At 34.9% G+C, this 22079-nt stretch overlaps 1 protein-coding gene across 1 annotated transcript in view; it reads right to left on the minus strand.

Annotated features, from left to right (window-relative positions):
* The window catches only part of LOC122416707 (dynein axonemal intermediate chain 7 homolog), a 546010-nt gene that overhangs the window by 342627 nt on the left and 181304 nt on the right, over positions 1-22079 (minus strand). The window contains exons 3-5 of the mRNA XM_043429738.1: positions 3355-3698; positions 3174-3277; positions 2493-2679 (exon numbers count right to left, since the gene is read on the minus strand). Of these exons, the coding sequence (XP_043285673.1) occupies positions 2493-2679; positions 3174-3247 (261 nt within the window). The 5' untranslated portion in view covers positions 3248-3277; positions 3355-3698. The remainder of the gene's footprint in view (positions 1-2492; positions 2680-3173; positions 3278-3354; positions 3699-22079) is intronic.

Below are 22079 nucleotides of genomic sequence, written 5' to 3' on the forward strand. Positions count from 1 at the left end.
ATTAATTTTTATAATAAATGGGAAAACTAGAAAATTTCAAAATTGTGACGTCTTCTGTGGTGAAATACCGGACTTTGAAGTAGAGAATTTCAATTCGACAAAATTTTGAAAAATTGTTTTTGCAGAATACTTTCACCCCTTCACTTGGAAGGACGACAAGAATAGTTATTTGTAGCTACACGTTTTTTCATCTCATAATGTATAGCTAAATATACAGAAAAAAAGAAATAAATTATACGAGGTAATCTTAAAATTTTTTCTGAGAGTGAAAAAATTTTGTTAGATTTATAATTCCATAGAGCACTAACACTTTCTACTATGAAAACTAACAGAAAATTTTTGCTCCCCGTTTTTTGAGAAAAAAAAACAGAAAAATATCGAAAAATGGCTTGAGCACCCTCTAAAAAATTTTTTTTTTAATCTGAAATTTTGGGAAAATTACTTTTTTTTATGTACTAACGATTTCTGTTGGAGCTTCGAGAAAAAAACATATCGATTTTTTTGTATTACCTTAGTGTTTACGCGCTACCACATGCTCGAGGCGCGTTAACATGCTGCGATAGCGTGTTGACACGCTGATTCAAGCAAATGCTCCAAATTTGTTAACGCACTGCAATACCGCGTTAAAGAGGGTGGCTACACTCGTCAAAATGATAAGAAATTGATCAAATTTGGTGACAATGTTCTTCAACGTCAAGTGCGAAGACACCATTTTTTTCAAAATTTTCTTCTGCTTAGTTATCGAGTAATTACGCATTAAAGCAGATTTCTTATCCCCGAAATGTATACCTATATATATGGAAACGCTGTGCTTATACACTTGAACTTTAGTGATCAATTACTCGATAACTGTACAGAAGAAAAATCTTTAAAAATTTGTATTGCCAAATTTGGCCCTAAAGAATATGTTCACCAAATTTTGTTAAATTCTTATCATTTTGAAATTTTTAATGTATTTAACATGGTTTAGCATGGCAACATTGTATCGTCGGTAGCCACCATCCTTAACACCGTGATTTTACCGATGAGTTTTCGAGCAAGTGACACGCTCGAATGGCGCATCGATGCCGTGATTGGACGATACGTTTTCTAACGCAATTCTCGCTATACGCGAGGAAGAGCCGTGGGTCCGATGGATTGGAGCTTGGGGTCGCATTCTACGAGTCCGGGGCTCAAATTCCGGTCAGGACATCAATGAAAAATGGATTTTTTCAAGTCTTGCTACCGCGATCTCGGATGGTTCGAACTCTACCTTCATAAATCCATCGCTCCGAATAAAAAAACTAGAATAAAAAACTAGGTATAGAATAGGTAGGTACTACAATTACTGCGTTGACGCGCTTCCACATCGTGTTGCACGCTACCAACAACGGTAGAATCATCGCGTTGACGTGTTACATAAACGAGTAGAAAAACTCTTTCAACGCGCTATATTATCATGTCGCTAATAATAGTCAGGGCAGATTACGGTATCGAAGCGTCGCCAAATCTCTCGAATATCCTGAGCATCCACGAGGTTAGGTAATCTGTTGCCCACGCGCTTTAGGATTGTAACGTCGTCGAATCGTTCCGATAACCCGTACACTAATAAATCGGGAAATAGGAAAAAATAATAGACTATGGACTCCGGGATGTGAACGTCGTCGAACCCCTTCAATATCCCAGACATCCAGGAAAATTTCAAGATATTTTATAATGTTTGCTAGGATCAGGGACAATGTTTGAGGTCAGTCTTATTTTGCTCCGAGTCAGGGAACTGAGGAAGAACTACCTGCTGAATCACTGAATCGGTCGCGTATTGACTTTTATTGCTCACTCGATTGTGACTTTCAGCGTCCGAATCTCGAGCACCGAATTTTAAACTCGAACATCATTCTGCGCAAATTTTACTTTTTGTCACTCTGCGCTCGCGTTCTCGCAATTTGATTCGTTCACCGCTTTTCGTAATCTCGGCCCTGTTGTGCGCGAAAGTGCGTTTTTACCATTTTTAATTTTATCTTACCACAATAAGATCAAAATTTAACGGTATCAGTTATTTAACAATCTTTAGACAAGTTTTATTTAACAACAAAAATTGAATATTAAGATTTAAAAAAAAAATGTACCCGCGTATGTTATTTTCTTCCGGAACGTTCGATTAGCGCATGCGCTGGAAATGGGATTTTGAATAAATCAATTTATTGAATTTTTTGAATAAAATTTTGCTCGCGATAATTTCCTTCGAATTTCGCGTAATTTTACCATTAATTTGAGCATTATTACGTTAATAAAAAATATCGCGATGATTTTAAATTATCAAAACATAAAGAATAAAATCTAAGCGTTTAACTAGATTTTTTGACAGTTGGTGTCACAAGTGTCGCTCGTTACAGTAGTTTCGGGCCTTTGTATCGCTGATCAAGATTGCTACCACCTGTCAACAATGACGCGTTCGTATCAAAGTGTATTGTCACAATATTCATGCAGAAATTGTGACAAGAACTCGTGCTTACTTCCTCCTCCTCTTTATCCTCCAGTACATAGTCCATGAAAGATTTTTTTTTGTCGTATATTAAATACCAAGAGTTTTCCAACTGCACTCGACGCAACGAAGCTTTCTCCGAGTCGTCTCGATATTGTCTCTCAGCATTATACATTTCCAATTTTATCTCTTCCTGCATCTTCTGTATGAGGAGATTTCTAAACAGAAATATGAAACTGGATTAAAAATTGAAGTGCAAATAGTGCATTTGGTAAGAGCGAGATGAAATTTTTTTTTATTCTAGAAAATGTTGTTCCGTTGTTTTCAAACCAACCGTTCTTCCTGCCGTTTCGATTTTCCTTTGTCACTTTCCGCATAACTACTGAAGAATTTAATAATGGCCAATGAATCATTGTACATTTTATTTATTCTTATAAAACTGTTTTTAAAATCTAAATTCCCACTGCAACTATTTTTTTTTTTTACGGGAGCAAATACTTTAATATTTTCACACCCTATTAGACATTGAACTGTTCGTTTCTCAACTGGCATCAACCCCCAAATTAACAGCCAGACGAGGTACAAATGAAATCAGTCTAGTGGGGATAAAGTAGGCAACGCCAAAAGCGGCTCGAAACATGCGAACCACAGCAGAATTCATTTCATAACGGTTCATTCTCAATTGGATTGTTATAATTAAATAGGAACTCACTTGATCTTATCAGCTTCCGCGGAAATCGCAGCTGCTTGCATTTTTTCCTGTTCCTTCATGGCTTTTTTGGTCATCCGTTTACCTTTTTTTTTCTCAGGGATCAGCTAGAAATAATCGTAATCCGATAAGCTCCAGCGAAAAACAATTAGTATTTTGCAGAAATAATTGTATCCAAACTCACCTGGTTCGCCGTCGATTCTCTCAGCTGAAACGAATTTTTTTTCGTTCGTGTAACGAATTATATTAAATACTGTTATTCAGTCTTGTGTAAGCCTGAATTTGGATAGATGTAACGAAGCAAAAATAGGATTTACAAGGTGGGAGGCTCGTGGTTGGCGTTTGATCTCCGATGGTGTCCAACGCATTGGAATGTCTTCTTCATACTCGTCATAACGGACTTCTGAGTGAATAGATTGTCGAGCCTTCTCTTCGTCATCATTTGCGACAATAGCTATTTTTCTTTTATTCTTTCGGCCTTTTGAATGTTTCGACTGGATCTGTTCCGAAGTCCAAGCTGAGACCGGACTTTGGGAAAAGATAAATTCACATTAGACAACCCGACGTATAAAACTAGCCGAGTCGACTTGCTAAAAGCTAGCTAGCCTTAGAATTGTCCGTCTCGTGCTCGGTATCGAAATGGTCGATGCTCCAGTTTCAAGAATATTTTCGGCATTATTATCAGGAGATGCAAGATTCAAAACGTTTAAGCCAGGTCTCGAAGTGCTCTCAGGATTTTCTTCTAATTGATCCATCTGATTTCACGATGTTAAAGTTCAGTACCTTTACGTGCGGGTGCAAGTGTTTAAATGTGGAAAAAAGAAAAAGATTTGAATATACTTCGCAAAAACTAGGTAGATCCCACGTCTCGGTGCGTACTATTGATCAAACAGCTTGAACCTACAGAAGTCCAAAAAGTGTTAGGAACTTTCAAGCACACCGATAATACAATGAAAAATATCTTACAGATAATTGTAATGCTGATAATTCCATCCATAAAACAAACTTCAAAGAAAATTCTTATAAAAAATTGCCAAAAAAATTATTTTATAAAAAAAAATACAGAATATTTCGAAAAAAATTCACAAATCATGAAAAAACATTATCTTTAAAAAAAAACGAACCTGTATCTATTTTTTAAAGTGTCAAAAGAATCAAATAACAAGTAAAAAATAAAAAACCGAAAAATCGCGCTTGAAATTATTTTGGAAACCGATGCCTCATTCTTCCTATTTGATTCGAAGGGCTAAATCAATTAAAAAAAAATCCATCGAATTTACGTGCAGAATTAAAATTTATTATATCAATTCGAAGGCAAGTATTTTCTAGTAAATCGAAAAAGTTACCATTTGAGTTACGTGGAGCACTAAAATTTATGCTATCCATCGAAGGACAAGTAATTTATGAGTAATTCCAAATTTCAACATTATGGGATTGTTCTTAGAAGCTTTTAAATCCAAAAAAATCACATGCAAGCTAGCCATTTCTTACTTTATAGTGGCAGAGACTTGGAAGAAAATCGATTCTCTTCAGGCTTTCAGGATCCTCTGGTATTATTCACAATTTTCGACGTCGATTGGATCGATACAAATTATGTTTAAATATGTGTTAAAAGTACTTGTGCGGCCCATCACTATTCATTCAATAAAAAATCAATCATAAAAAACGAAATTGTACGGCAGAATCTGGTCAATAATTTGTTGAAATGCGATTCATTATTAGTTTAATGTTCTTAATAATAGTATAGGTTAGTTCTTATTTCGAATGGAATTTGTTCGCTGGAAGAATAAGTGGGAAGTAAAATTTGCCATCATTGAATATAAATTGGAGAATTATTTTGGAATTTTGAACATATAATGTCCAATTTTTTTTCATTTATCGATGCACAATAATATCCCTTGTATATTGCGGAACATATTGTTTCCGGTTTTTATTAAATTAGTGCAATAAAGTAAAAATTAATTGAAGATAATTCTCTCAATTCCCTCTGTATGAATACTTGTGATCCATAAGTTCTAGACAAGCCCTGATTTTTATTTGGATAAAAAATTTAAACGGAAAGTGATGGGCCGGACAAGTACTTTAAACACATATTTAAACATATATTTGTATCGATCCAATCGACGTTGAATTTTGTGAAAAATACCAAAGGATCCTGAAAGTCTCAGAAAAATCGATTTTCTTATAAGTTTCTGCCACCATAGAGTAACAAATGATTAGCTTTGATGTGATTTTTTTTTGGATTGAAAAGCTTCTTAAAACAATTTAATAATGTCATAATTTGGAGTTACTAATAAAATACTTGTCCACCGATTGATATCGTAAATTTAAGTGCTGCACGTAATTCAAGTGGTAACTTTTTTCAATTTCTTATAAAATACTTGGCCTCGAATTGATATAATAAATTTTAATGCTGCACGTAAATGAGATGGAATTTTTTTCAATTGATTTAGCTGTTCGAATCAAATAAGAAGAATGAGGCATCGGTTTCCAAGTTCTTTTTTAAGGATGGAATTATCAGCAAACACGACACCATCTTTATCCCAACCTTTTTTTCCCTAGGGGAAGTTTATGGTTTGATATCGCGTCTTTTTTCTCGAAAGTTCCTTATTTGTGTTTCGATGACTATATAATTTTAATTTAAATTTCTATGAATTATTTACGATTTACTGCTTATAATGTTGGTTTTCACGAAAAGAGACCTATTTTTCGTCAAAATTGTGCTGGAAATATTTCGTAACAGGTCTGTCCTGGGACTTTGGCGATTTTGTTCCTTGTACTCTAATATGTTTTGTCAATTAGGAACTCAAGAGCACGGTGGAAAGCGGGTTGGAGGCCAAGATCAAGAGACTCGGTAGAGTCTCGGGACAAGTACATTGCCAGCCCTGTCGTCTGCTGGCCTGAGGCTCTCGTCGAGACTATACTTTCTCTGAATAAAACGATTCGCGGTGGTGGGAGCAAAATTGGCATGTGATTTTCTTTAATTGCAAAGCTCATGAGTTATGTACGGCTTTGAAAATTGAACTTTTAGCTAATTAAGAAGTTCTCTGTCGAATGAACCCAAAATCAGCATGATCAGCGTCGTAATTTCTGAGAAAAAACTTTGCACGGGCTTAAGATTATGCAAAAGTTACTAAATCTTGAAAAAACATTATCTGTAAAAAAAACTAATCTATATCTATTTTTTAAAGTGTCAAAAGAATCAAACAACAAGTAAAAAATAAAAAAACGAAAAATCGCGCTTGAAATCATTTTGGAAACCGATGCCTCATTCTTCCTATTTGATTCGAAGGGCTAAATCAATTAAAAAAAAATCCATCGAATTTACGTGCAGAATTAAAATTTATTATATCAATTCGAAGGCAAGTATTTTCTAGTAAATCGAAAAAGTTACCATTTGAGTTACGTGGAGCACTAAAATTTATGCTATCCATCGAAGGACAAGTAATTTATGAGTAATTCCAAATTTCAACATTATGGAATTGTTCTAAGAAGCTTTTAAATCCAAAAAAATCACATGCAAGCTAGTCATTTCTTACTCTACGGTGGCAAAGACTTATAAGAAAATCGATTCTTTTCAGACTTTCAGGCGCTTCTAATATTATTCACAATATTCGACGTCGATTGGATCGATACAAATTATGTTTAAATATGAGTTAAAAGTTCTTGTCCGGCCCATCACTATTCATTCAAATAAAAATCAATCATAAAAAAACGAAATTGTACGGCAGAGTCCGGTTGAAAATCGATTGACATGCGATTTATTATTAGTTTAATGTTCTTAATAATAGTATAGGTTAGTTATACCGAATGAAATTCGTTCGCTGGAAAAAGTGAGAAGTGAAAATTGCCGTCATTCCAATGCCAACTGGGGAGTTATTTTTGGAAGCTTGAACATATTTAATGAGCAAAATGTTTTTTATTTATCGATGCACAATAACATCCCTTGTATAGTACAGGACAGTTCGTTTCCATTCTTAATCAATTAGTGCAATTAAGGGAATATTACTTGAAGATAACTCTCTAAATACGCTCTGCATGAATATTTGTGCTCGATCAGATCTAGAGAAGCCCTGATTTTTATTTGAATAAACAATTTTGATGGAAAGTGATGGGCCGGACAAGTACTTTTAACTCATATTTAAACATAATTTGTATCGATCCAATCGACGTCGAATATTGTGAATAATATCAGAAGCTCCTGAAAGTCTGAAAAGAATCGATTTTCTTATAAGTCTTTGCCACCGTAGAGTAAGAAATGACTAGCTTGCATGTGATTTTTTTGGATTTAAAAGCTTCTTAGAACAATTCCATAATGTTGAAATTTGGAGTTACTCATAAATTACTTGTCCTTCGATTGATAGCATAAATTTTAGTGCTGCACGTAACTCAAGTGGTAACTTTTTCAATTCATTAGAAAATACTTGGCCTCGAATTGATATAATAAATTTTAATGCTGCACGTAAATTAGATGGAATTTTTTTCAATTGATTTAGCTGTTCGAATCAAATAAGAAGAATGAGGCATCGGTTTCCAAAATGATTTCAAGCGCGATTTTTCGGTTTTTTATTTTTTACTTGTTATTTGATTCTTTTGACACTTTAAAAAATAGATACAGATTAGTTTTTTTTACAGATAATGTTTTTTCAAGATTTGTGAAAATTTTTTCGAATTGTTCTGTATTTTTTTTTATAAAATCATTTTTGTGACAATTTAAAAAGAAAATATTTTTAAAGTTTTTTTCATGGATGGAATTATCAGCAAACGAGGGACCATCAATGTACTTGTCCCAACCTTTTTTTTCCTAGGGGAAGTTTATGGTTTGATATCACGTCTTTTTTCTCAAAAGTTCCTTATTTATGTTCAGTTGACTATAGGATTTTAGTTTAAATTTCTATAAATTATTTATGATTTTCGTCTTATAACGTTGGTTTTCACGAAAAAAGACCTATTTTTCGTAAAAATTGAACTGGAAATATTTCGTCACAGGTCTGTTCTTGGACTTTGGCGATTTTTTTCCTTGTACTCTAATATGTTTTGTCAATCAGGAACACAAGAGCACGGTCGAAAGCGGGTTGGAGGCCGGGATATGATTTTCGGCTTATAACGTTGGGTTTCACTAAAAAAGACTTATTTTTCGTAAAAATTGAACTGGAAATATTTCGTCACAGGTTTGTTCTTGGACTTTGGCAACTTTTTTCCTTGTACCTTAATATGTTGTGTCAATTAGGAACCAAAGAGCACGATGGAAAGCGGGTTGGAGGCTGAAATATGATTTTCGGCTTATAACGTTGGTTTCTACGAAAAAAGACCTATTTTTCATCCAAATTGTACTGAAAATATTTCGTCACAGGTCTCTCCTTGGACTTTGGCGATTTTTTTCCTTGTACTCTAATATGTTTTGTCAATTAGGAACCCAAGAGCACGGCCGCAAGCGAGTTGGAGGCCGGGATATGATTTTCGGCTTATAACGTTGGGTTCCACTAAAAAAGACTTATTTTTCGTCAAAATTGTACTGGAAATATTTCGATAGAGGTTTGTTCTTGGACTTCGGTGATTTTTCTCCTTGTCTTCTAATATGTTTTGTCCATTGGAAACTCAAGAGCTTGTAGCAATGCGTGTTGCGGGCTGAGATATGATTTCCGGCTTATAACGTTAGTGAAAAGAAAGGAAAAGAGAAAAGATAGATCAAATTCAAGACACAACGAATACAACAGAATTGGCCATTTTTAAATGTCGTTTTTGCATTCTGAATCTAGACATTTTTGTGTCATCCAAAACATGCCCCCGATGAAATATATTTCCAAAGTTTGCAAGTGGCCGCGGAGATCCACTTATCTACAGTTTGATAGTTGCAGAAAAAAGGCACCAGTAAACATTTATTATGTCAGAATTCAAAGAAGTAAAAAAAACTGAGCGTACTTGATTCAATAGAGCAACGGAATTCAAAGACGTTTAAGGTACTTGTATTGCTTGTGGAGGAAAACAATTTCATTTCAGGATAATTTAGAAATAAATTAGGAAATTCAAAAATTTAGCATAGAATTTAGAAAAAGGAAAATTAAGATAATTAGTAAAGCTGAAAACTTTTGTGATGAATTTTTGAAATTACATGTTACGGTTGGAGTAAAAAATTTAAATAATTGGCACACATGCTGCGACACAAAAATATCAAAGTTTGAAGGTATTCGCTCCATACCGCAAGTAATACAAACTTTAATACTATTTGAAAAGAAATACTTTAAAACTTGCTGAACAAAGTTCCATTACATATTACCATAAAGATAGGGGGTGATACTTAGCACATATACTTATCCACAGAAATTTCCAAGTTCGCAGGTATCTGCTGCAATTCAATGTATCTGCGCAATGAGTTTGGAAGACAGCAATTTCAAATCCATCCATAAATGAGCAACTGAAGACTTTTGTAATGAATTTTTCACTTCATATTTAAGTTACGGTGCGAGTCAAAAAATAAAATGAATGGCACAGTATATAAATTTTATAGTTTGCAGATTTTTGCTGTATTTCAATGATCCAAATCTATAGTATTAGAGTGGAAAGTTGTTAGAAGTCATGATGTTACATTAAAATGACATAGCGCACATAACATTCAGAAATTCTGTAGGTTTCCATGATGTTGGCAGGTATTATACTTAATCGCATCGAAAACTGAGCAACTGTAGACTTATCGTAATGAATGTTTTCACCAATAATTCCACATTTGCAGTTTGCAGAATAGGAATACTCAACATACACGTCATTTCATAAGTATTGTTGTCAATATTTGTGTTTGCCTACCGCATTCCGAAGATTCAACTTTTCATATTATCAGGAAAAAAAGCATGCAAAGACTTTTTGGAACAAGTTTCAAAATTTATTACGCGACAGACCAGGTGGAAAAAGAATAACTACACTTATATCAAGACCAGAAACGGTTTTAAGAATCTGTTGCACAAAATGTGCGGTTGATGATCATAATTGGAAACCTCTTGAATCACGTTACCACAATCAGCATGAAGAAATAGTAGAAAATCATAGGACACATATTAGGCAACCAATTAATAATATGCATCGATCCACTGCAAACCGATGGAGTCAAAACAAGGATCGGAAAGAGCAGAGCCATAGTTAAAAAGAAAAAAGACAGCGCAATTGAAAGAGAACAGAAATCAAAATTGTTTCATGTATCTGTGCATTAGTTTCTGAAGACAGTAATTTCAGATCTATTCAGAAATAAGTAGGTGAAGACTTGCACGAACGACTTGCAGAAATAAGTAGGTGAAGACTGCAAGAACGACTGATTTAATGTCATTGGAAAGTGGGTGACCTGAACAGATATATAGATGAATAATAATTATCTTTTATTAACAATTAATTAATTTTAATCGTAGAAACATAAAAATAACTACCATAACTTGGACCACGTTTCGATAAAATTCCATCCCTTGCAAGAAGTTTTTTTGCCGTTCGAACCATATAGTCTGTCGCATCCATAACTCTCACAATTTTATTATTGTCCCACGTGGAAGGCATAAGGGTTAAAATTTGAATTTTTTCAGCCCAAGTTGTATTTTTGTCATGGAATTTCACATATAATCTTTCAATTATATCGCAAGCGTCATCCATACTTGAGACAGTGGCAAAATCAGAATTCATAGGAACGCCAAATTTTCTTTTCAATTTAAACCCTGTATCATTAGCTTTTTTACTCAAATAAGAAATGTCTTCGGCTTTCTTAGTTGGAATCGGAGATTCATCAAGTAACATTAAGGCTTTGTTCACTACTGGTAGTTTAGTCTGAAGACTTAAAGAACTTGTTTGCTGTGATAAACATTGTTCACGATCTGATGAAAATTCTAAAAAAAAAAAAAAAATTAAAAATGTAATCAAGCGCCTTCGTCAATAAGAATTGAAAATAAATTGAATCAATAAAAAAAACTACAGTTTATACGTGTAAGATATGAAAAAATATTATACCTGTTGGAGTACAAATATTAGTGTCATCTGAAACATTACTTTGACTACCTAAATCAGCAATGTTATCAGAAACGATATCAGGAATAAAAGAATCATAAACAAGAAGTTCTCGATTATTGTTGAGAGAAACTTTGGAAACAACAGGTTGAGTATTTAACTGATTAACGATTTCATCGTTTGATGTATCCATCCTTAATTCATGATCGTCAACTTCAATTTCGGTAGAATGACGTTCACCAATAGACTCAGTATCTTCAGTAGTTTGACTAGCGATCAAATTTTTTTGTCGGTTGTTTCTATCAGTACAATCAATAGCCTCAACACTGATTTCACTGCACTTATTAACACTTGGGGCATTCATGTTTCGTACTTTTTTCAAACAGGATGAACATAATCGACTTTGGTGATGTAAATTCCACTTATATCGTAAGTGGGCAGTTACATGAAGTAAATTATTTCTTTTTACGTGATTTTTAAGCTTCAGAGGGTTACAACACCGATCGAAAAATGTCAATGAAGACATAGTGTTGGAAATAAATCAAATTTGACACAAAAGAGAATCTCCTATTGTACGAGTTCGGCAATAAGAGGTTATGCAAATAAGACGACACCTATCAAAGTCCGAAACAAACATGCTAGAAGTTGCCACCGAGCCGTAACGACAGCTAAAGCGCCACCGCTGAAGCGGTGCTGACCAGTCAAACATAGTGAAGATCGCTTCAGCGGTAGCGACCTCTAGAGACGCGTCGGAGGAAACGGCCATAAACTCTGCAAATATCAAATCAGAGAAAGTAATTTCGGCCAGCCTCGGACCAGCCGACGACAGGGCCGTCAATGTACTTGTCCCGAAACTGTACCGAGTCTATCGATAATATCGTAGGGGATCTTAAAGTACGAATTATACGTTTGATATATTTGAATTTTATTTTTAAAAAATACGATAATTTGCAAAAAATTACTTAACTTATACATTTTCGTCCAAAATATTATATTTACACTGAGAATGCTTGAAGAAGACTAATGTTGTGTATTTTGAGACTAGTTGGAGAAATTATATGATCCTAGAAAGAAAATAAATCGAAATTACAGAAAAAAAAAATGTTTTTAATTTTTTTCTACTAGAAGTTATTTGAAGCCCATGTTGCAATAAGGCTCAAAAATTTTGTATTTTAACATAGAATTTCGTGAATTTTTTTGAAAAAAATCGAAAGTGTCGCATTGAACGAAAAATCAATTTTTTGACTAAAAATAGCTCAAAATAGCCGAAAAAGCATGAAAAAAAATTATTTTTCCATTTTATAATTTTTATTTAGAAAGAGGGTTGAAAATTAAAAAAAATGACCCGCATTAAGTGCCATTATAATAATTATAGTCAGAGATATACATTTTTTTAAGCAAAAGTTGATAACTTCGGAATGGGTGGAGATAACGAGCTAAAAATTTAGCTGAAGACTTCTTTGAACATGTATAAAAACATATTAAAAAATAAAAAAAATCGAAGAGGGTCACCATCACAACGTCGTTGAATTGACATGGAATAACCCGTATATGGCCTTTATTTTTCCCTTTCGGGTTACAGCTCGACCTCCTTAACATTCCATTTTTACACCCTTTTTACATCTTAACATTTTACATTTCTTATACATACTCTATACATAATTTACACTTTTTTATACATTTCCTTATTCTACCCCCTTCTTCTCCTTAGCCTATTTACCTTCTCGCCCCTAACCTATACACACACACTCCAGTTCGAGAGAGAGAGAGAGAGATCATTCACACCCACACACATTCCTCACTCCTCTTACACCCTTGCACGCGACGCCCGACCTCCGTTTCCGCTGCACCTTTTTACTCCCTCCCTTCTACCCTCTCCACTCCTCAATCTTCTTCATCCACCCCTCCCCTTGACCCGCCTCGCCCAACACCTCGTCCCTCATAATTTGCCAACCCTCCGCCCCCCAACCCGTACATTCCTCCATCACGTGCTCCCATGTCTCCCTGCTACTCGTGCACATCCTACACTCCCTCCCTTCCCTCTGCTCCCAGTACCACCCCCCTCTCATCTCGTCCCCTAGCCTGAACCTGGCTACCCTTCCCCATCTCTCCTCCTTCCACCCCTTTTTTAAATATCCCGGGATCCCTCTTTCCTTCACAAACTTGTCCGGCTCATCACTTTTTATTCAAATTGCTCATTCGAAAACAAAATAAAAACGAAGTTAATGCATGTGTTAATATTAAGGAACAGTAATTCCCGAGAAAATAAATTTCCTTCGAATCGCTCTTGTCAAAATGAAACGAAAATGAAAGATGAAGTTGATTAATCTATTTATATTATATGGAGTCATAATTCACAACAAAATCATTTTTCTCCAAATTCAAGGAATCCACGTGTCGTACTCGACTAGTGATATTTATCAAAATGTGTACGTGACTATAGAAAAAAAAACATTGCATGGCTAAGTAGGTTCGAAAATTTCTAGTAATGTGCCTGATTATTTCTCATTTTCATTGGTTCTTACCGAATGGTATGTGTTCACTGAAGAAAATGAGAAGTGGATATTGCTATACGGACTTGCGAACAATCAAGTCCAAATTACTTGGAGATATTATTTTTATTTCTATCCATTTTATTATATTTGTCATTATAGAACTTCCCTGATTTGTTTTCGAATGAGCAATTTGAATAAAAAGTGATGGGCCGGACCAGAACGTTTAAGACGTATTTGAACATGATTTGTACCGATCCAATCGAAGTTAAATGTTGAGAATAATACCAGGGGATCCTGAAAGTCGGAGGGGAATCGATTCTTTAATGTGTGTACCTTGTTGAAGCAACGAATGACTTTGATGTGAATTTTTAATGATTTTATTTCCATTAATTTTTTAGTAATTTCGATAAAACGTTGTGAGACCGACAAGGATTCTCAACGCTCATTTGTCGCCGGAGATTATATTTCGAATAACTGATAAATACTTGACGTCGAATTGATATAATACATTTTAGTACTGCACGTAACTTCCGTTATGACTTTTTTTTCATTAACTTTTTTCGTGAAAATAATTATCATGAATTTCATCACAGTTTCCAATTTATTGGATAAATATTCCAAATTATCAATAAAAACTTGGCCTCCAATTGATATCATACATTATTATACTACATGTAACTTGGATAGTACATTTTTCAATGTCTTCAATATTTATGAATTTTTTTGAAATTTTTTTATTTTTCTTTACAGAATTTTTTCGATTGTTTTTTATTTTTGTTGAATTTTTTTGAACTTTTCAATTTTTCGTTTATTATTTTTATAGCATTTTTTTCCTGGTTTTTTTATTCTGGACTGAAAATGAAAAAAAAATGTTGGGAGATGAAGGCGTCGTCGTTGAAATTGATGAAGCTAAAATTGGAAAACGAAAATACAATCGGGGACGTGTTCTCAAAGGTAAATGGATTTTTGGCGGATTCGAACGAGGAACGAAAAATATTTTTATAGTCCCTGTCGAGAACCGATCAACGGAAACATTATTGAAGATCATAAAAGAATACATTTTGCCAAAAACAACTGTAATGTTGGATTTGTGGAAAGCATATGATTGTTTACAATCAGAAGGTTTCGTTAATCTGAGGGTGAATCATTCAATGAATTTTGTTGATCCGGATACAGGTACAAAAATGTAGAATCTTCGTATTTTCGTTGATTATGTTCAGATTATTATATTAAATACAATAATTTAAAGGAGCTCACACTCAAAACATTGAAAGAACATGGCGAGAAGTTCGAGTCAACATTCCACGTTATGGAACAACAGAACATCATACAGCTGGTTATTTGGCCGAATATTTATTTAAACGCGTCCATTCTTACAATGAACGAATCGTTCCATTTTTCGACGCCATCGGCAAGTTTTTTCCACCCGACAAGAAACAAGATGAAATGCAAATTGACGAAACAAATGATGATTGAACTTGGAATTCATTTTGAATTTCATTACTATTTACGTTAACCCTACACCTCATGTGCCTTTTTCCATACCCTCAACCTCATGACCGGGGTTTGAACGCACCCCACTCTTTTTTTGTTTATAAATCCGGTCCTACGATGCTAAACTGACTTTATCCTACACCATTTTCTTCGTTTTTTTATAACGAAAAGAATGATGTACGATGAAACTAATTTCAATTGAATTTATATATAAAAAAATCCTTCGATAATCAGTCGTTAATGTGACTTGTTAGGACGGGAGCGTAGTTTGAAGTTCGCGTGGGGTGTGCTCACACCCCAGTCATGCGTTCTAGGGTTAACGAGTAAGTGATACATGTGTATGTAAAACTCTGATATATACGATCTCCTACACAAAAACCCTTATATCTCCGAAACTATTAGAGACCGCCATATACAATTATATATCAAATTACTCGGAATGATGTCCACAACAACATATTTCAAGATGAATAAAATCGGAGGTGGAGACCTTATTCTGAATATTTACCATGAATTTTTTTGAAAATTTTTTATTTTTCTTTACAGAATTTTTTTCGATTGTTTTTTATTTTTGTTGAATTTTTTTGAACTTTTCAATTTTTCGTTTAGTTTTTTATTTTCACACACAGATCACAGTCTACATTTACGCGGCCGCTTTTATACCGGTTTAGTATTCCACAAGTTTTAACAAAATAAATATCAAAAATGAAAGAAATTATGACAACAATACATTGAATTACTTGACCAAAGTTTTTTAAAATTTATTTGAATTCGTTTACACACAATAATCCACCGCTTTCTTTAATGTAATTATACAACATGAAATTTCTGTTTGGAAAGAACGTTTTAGAGGTTATAATGAACGAACGTTTTTCTTCTCATTGTTATTATTATTATTATTCAACACTAATTAGTCACGTCATTAATAATATCGATTCCTTCCACTTTTCAATAACCACTTTTATTTTTCTACACTCTGCACGTAACAGCACTCCGGCGGTCATAACCTCAAACGTCAACATGACGCGAAATCTCGCAAATTTGCTATCTATGTATATATTACGATATCGAAGTAAAACAGATAATTCTTAATTTTCACGACACACATTATTCACGTTTTCACTTCTCAACAGTTTACTCACTCTCAGTACACTGTATGAGATCAATTAATCCACTTTTGAGGTTTTATTTATTAAAGATATTATTGTCGTGAATGGGGCTCGAAACTTATTGAAACTTCTTTTATGAAAGAAATAAAATTGATTATATCCACTGCTATTTCCAATAATGTTTTATTTATTGAAACGAAATTTGCAAATCTTGCACCGTTGATCCACGGGGCTACGATCGCAATCACTTTATAATAACATAACAGACGATAACAGACGGTATACAAGAAAACATTGAGGACTATCAGAAACTTTCTCATCGGCGATTGGTCGAGACGGATAGATTCTCACCGGTGATTGGTTATGATGAGCATCAAGAAGCCCTTGTATGTATCGGTCTGAACCCATATACGGATACGTCAGCTGCGTAAATGTGTTGGTACTTTTTGCATAATCTTGAGCCCGTGCAAAGTTTTTTCTCAGCAATTACGCCACCGATCATGCTGATTTTGGGCGCAATCGAAAGAGAATTTCTTAATTAGCTGAAAGTTCAATTTTCAAATTGCGACATAACTCCTGAGCTTCGCAATTCAAGAAAATGACATGTCGATTTTACCCCCACCACCGCGAATCGTTTTATTCAGAGATAATATAGTCTCGGCGAGAGCCTCGGGCCAGCAGACGACAGGGCTGTCAATGTACTTGTCCCGAGAGTCTGCCGAGTCTCTTGATATGCACTTCGTTAGATGACGTGAAAATTATTTTTATTTTCCCGCACGCACTTCATAACATCATAACCCCAAATGTCAACATGACGTGAAACTTCAGCTGGTGACTTTCGAGTACTTTCGAGCTCTCGAGCTCCTTAGCTTTCCGCCAAACTTCCTTGCTCTTTTTCTTGAATGTCATTGGCCCAAAAATTCTCTCACTCTTCATTGGTTGCAACAAAATTTCTCTAACCAGGGATTGGTGATCATGGGGGCCAAGAGGCCTATGTTTGTAACGGTTGGAGTACGCGTATACAGATCCAGCAAACGTCACAGAGCAACAAAGGTTTCTCGAATGATTCTGCAATTATTAAGAGATTATCATCTGTTTTTATGCTAGCACGGGTTATAAACTTAAAACAGTTTACGCGTACAAGTGCATGCATTGTATCTATACGATGAACTGCACAAATTCATTTTCAACATTACACACAAGCTTGGCGTGCATGGTTTTCAATCGGAAGCTCGGGAAGAGACAATTGTTTAAATTTACTATGAAAACAATAATTAATTAGAATTGTATGAACGAGTGTGAAAAAAACCGATCCCCCAATAAAATAAGAGGGGCCCTGTTATATAATGATTTGGTAAACAATACAGATGGGTGAAATTTGTGGATAAAATTGAACAATTAAACGAACGGATAAAGAAATGAAATCAATCAATCCCTTTATATGCCTTTATCTTGTACGGATAGATACGGCCATTCTTTCATGCCCATACGCATTTTAATTTATCCACGCGTCACTTTCACTCGTTTGTCCGTACACTCTTTTTTTTACCAAATGGGCAGATGATTGGATGAATTACACAAGTATTGAAATGGATGAACAAAGAAGTAAGCTGTGTAAACATTGATTTGAGAAAAGAAAACGCGTTGAATACGAAACTTTTGGAGTAATGAATTTATCAGTCAAACTGGTCAAGAATAGATATTTTTCTTTGTGTACACAGCGCGGGATCTTACGTCGAACTACTCAATAAAATAGTTGGATGGAAAAGGGATGGCAAATTAAAAAACAATTACATGAGAGGATCATCAAGTTTTCTTCAAATATATGGACGGATGAGGCATTCCTTCGCCGAGCTTCCGATTGAAAACCATGCACGCCAAGCTTGTGTGTAATGTTGAAAATGAATTTGTGCAGTTCATCGTATAGATACAATGCATGCACTTGTACGCGTAAACTGTTTTAAGTTTATAACCCGTGCTAGCATAAAAACAGATGATAATCTCTTAATAATTGCAGAATCATTCGAGAAACCTTTGTTGCTCTGTGACGTTTGCTGGAAAATTTTTATGAATAAGTGAGGGATTAGGGCTAAAAGTGTACACAAATGAATTCCACAAGAACCTTAATTCATTCACTGTACTTGGCTACGTTAGAAAATGATCTCATTTTTTTTTTATTTCCAAAATTCAGAATTCCTACAGGAAACGTAATTCATTCACTGTATATGTTACAATAGATCTCATATTTTTTCACAGTTAAACATTTTTTAAAATTTATTTATTGACAATGCGAATATAGAAAATCATTTAAAACGACGGTCACGACCTTTTAATACTTGGCGTGCCTTTTTTACTTTTTGAAGTTTTAATATTTACTGATTTCACTTCTTTTTGCGAGACGTGACAACTATATAGGAATCGTCTTTCATTCACTATATTTGTCAACTTCAGAAAACGATCTCATTTTTTTTTCTATTTTGAAGTTTTTTATTGATAATACAAATATAGAAAATTATTGGAAACTACGGTCGCGACCTTTTAATAATTGGCGTTCTTTTTTTACTTTGTCAATTATTTTTTTTTCTAATTTAGCTTATTTTTTAGAGGCGTGACAATATTTACTTAAGAAAAAAAATACATTCATCGTCTTCGACGAAAATTTTTAAAACGATTTGTTTCAAGTTGAGTGCTTTTCTCTATGTGCCAAAAGCAATCGACACAGCCAATTTTTCTATATAGACGGACGAAAACTGTGCGGTTATGTTCATGTGAGTTGAAACCTTTTACAAGCAATAATGGTGACGATTTTGATTATCCATTCAGCAAATCGAATTTTCCAATGAAAGATTGGGAAATTCCTATGCAATGGGATGATATTTTCATTTCCTATTCCTTTTTTTGAAAAGTTCCACTTGTTTACTTGGAAAAATGATTTTTGAAACTATCTTCTTTTCATTCATGGATTCCATGTTGACATGGATACTGTCAATGGTTTGCAATGTCCAAGGAGATGTTTCCATGGTATTCAATGTCTAAGACCACAGCTTTATGGTTATTGGTGTCCAGTGATATTTTTTTAATGGTCTTCTGTAACGTCTGAACCTGCCTCGTCAATGCAAACTATTAAATCGCAGATCTAGATATCGATAACTATGAGGAAATATATCGTAAACCATTGCACCGTTTACCTAAATATCGGGAAATATAAAATTGGCGAATATATATTGAAAAATACGAAGGCATCCACCTAGACATCGAAAACCCTATAGTCGCCAAACTAGACATCGTAAACTATAGAGCCGACGACCTAGATATCGAAAAGCTTAGAAAAACTCACCACACTATCGGAAACTATGGAGCCATTGACTTTCATATCGGGAACCATTGACAAATTCACCTTAACATCGGAAACTATGGAGCTATCGACCGGGATAGTGAAAACTATGAAGTCGTCAACCTAGTCCACGAAAACAATGGGAAAACATACCTGGACATTGAAAACTACGGAGCCGTTGATCTAGACCTCGAAAAGCATGAAGAAACATACCAAGGCGACGAAAGCCATGGAGAAATATACCTAGCCATCGAAAACCATGGAGCTGTCGATGTAGACATCGAAAACAATGGAACCGTCGACCTAGACCATGAAAACCATGGAGAACCATAACCAAACATCGAAAACTATGGAATTGTTGACCTAGCATCAAAAGCCATGACGGAATATACCTGGACCACGAAAACCATGAAGGAACATACGTAGACATTTAAAACTATGAAGAAATATACCTGGACATCCAAAACCATGGAGGAATATACCTAGACATTGAAAAATATATAGACACATACCTAGACATCGAAAAGTATGGAGTCATCGACCTAGATCACGGAAATGATGAAGAAATATACCTAGAGAACAAAAACTATGGAAACTCAGACCTAGCCATCGAAAACTGTGGAACCATCAATTTAGACCACGAAAACCATGGAGAAACATACCCAGACATCGAAAAACATGGAGGAATATACCTGAACCACGAAAACCATGATGAAACATGCCTAGACATTGAAAACCATGGAGGAATATACCTGGACGACGAAAAACATGGAGGAATATACCTGGACCACGAAAACCATGGAAGAATCTACGTAGACCACGAAAACCATAGAAAAACATATCCATACATCGAAAACCATGGAGGAATATACCTGGACCACGAAAACCACGTAGGAACATATCCAGACATCGAAAACCATAAAGGCATATACTTAGACATCAAAACCCATGGAAGAATTATCCTAGACCACGAAAATCATGAAGAAACATGCCTAGACATTGAAAACCATGGAGGAATATACCTAGACATCGAAACCCATGGAGGAATTATCCTCGACCACGAAAACCCGAGAGAAACATACCTGAACATCGAAAACTGTGGAGCCGTCGACCTCAACTGCGAAAACCATGAAGAAACATACCCAGACCACGAAAACCATGAAGAAACATATCCATACATTGAAAACCATAGAGAAATATACCTGGACCACGAAAACCATGTAGGAACATATCCAGACATCGAAAACCATGAAGGAATATACCTAGACATCAAAACCCATGGAGGAATTATCCTAGACCACGAAAACCATGGAGAAGCATACTTGGGCATCGAAAACTGTGGAGCCGTCGACCTCGACCCCGAAAACCATGATAAAACATGCCTAGACATTGAAAACCATGGAGGAATATACCTAGACATCAAAACCCATGGAGGAATTATCCTCGACCACGAAAACCCGAGAGAAACATACCTGAACATCGAAAACTGTGGAGCCGTCGACCTCGACTGCGAAAATCATGAAGAAACATACCCAGACCACGAAAACCATGGAGAAACAAATCCAGCCATCGAAAACCATGGAGGAATATACCTGAACCACGAAAACCATGATGAAACATGCCTAAACATTGAAAACCATGGAGGAATATACCTGGACGACGAAAAACATGGAGGAATATGCCTGGACCACGAAAACCATGTAGGAACATATCCAGACATCGAAAACCATGAAGGAATATACCTAGACATCAAAACCCATGGAGGAATTATCCTAGACCACGAAAACCATGAAGAAACATGCCTAGACATTGAAAACCATGGAGGAATTATCCGAGACCACGAAAACCATGAAGAAACATACCTGGACATCGAAACCTGTGGAGCCGTCAACCTCGATCGCGAAAACCATGGAGGAATATATCTGGACATAAAAAACTATGGGGTCGTCCACCTAGAAATCGAAATTCGCGATAGAATGTACCTAAACCTAGTCCTCCAAAACCCATGATCTATCGCCCTAGACATCCTCGAAAAATTCAGCGGCGTCGACCAGAATTTTATATTTTTTTATTTTTATTATTTATTATTTAATGTTATTCGTATTATTCAATTTTTTTGTTTTCTTATATTATTATCATTTTATATTATATATTGTATAATATAATATATATATTATATTATATTATATATTAATTATAATAAAATATTTATTATAATAATATTTTATTATTAATTAATATTAATAAATAAAATATATATTATATAATTATATACATATTTTATGCGCAAACCAGGAGCTGGTATTGCCCCCGCTGTGCGCCCATTCTCTGTCTCTCTCGCTCGGCGACGCAGAAGGAGAGGGGGTAGCCGCGTTCAGCGTAGTGCGTGACGTAGAGTGTGACAAAAGTAAGAAATCGTGCAAAGGACGTAAGTCCAAATGTAAACAAGCGTAACTTACGCCCCTCTGTCTCTAAGAAAATGAAAATCCCGAAATGATGG

The sequence above is a fragment of the Venturia canescens genome, chromosome 10 (genome assembly GCF_019457755.1).
Source record: "Venturia canescens isolate UGA chromosome 10, ASM1945775v1, whole genome shotgun sequence".
In the NCBI taxonomy this organism is placed as follows: Eukaryota; Metazoa; Arthropoda; class Insecta; order Hymenoptera; family Ichneumonidae; genus Venturia; species Venturia canescens.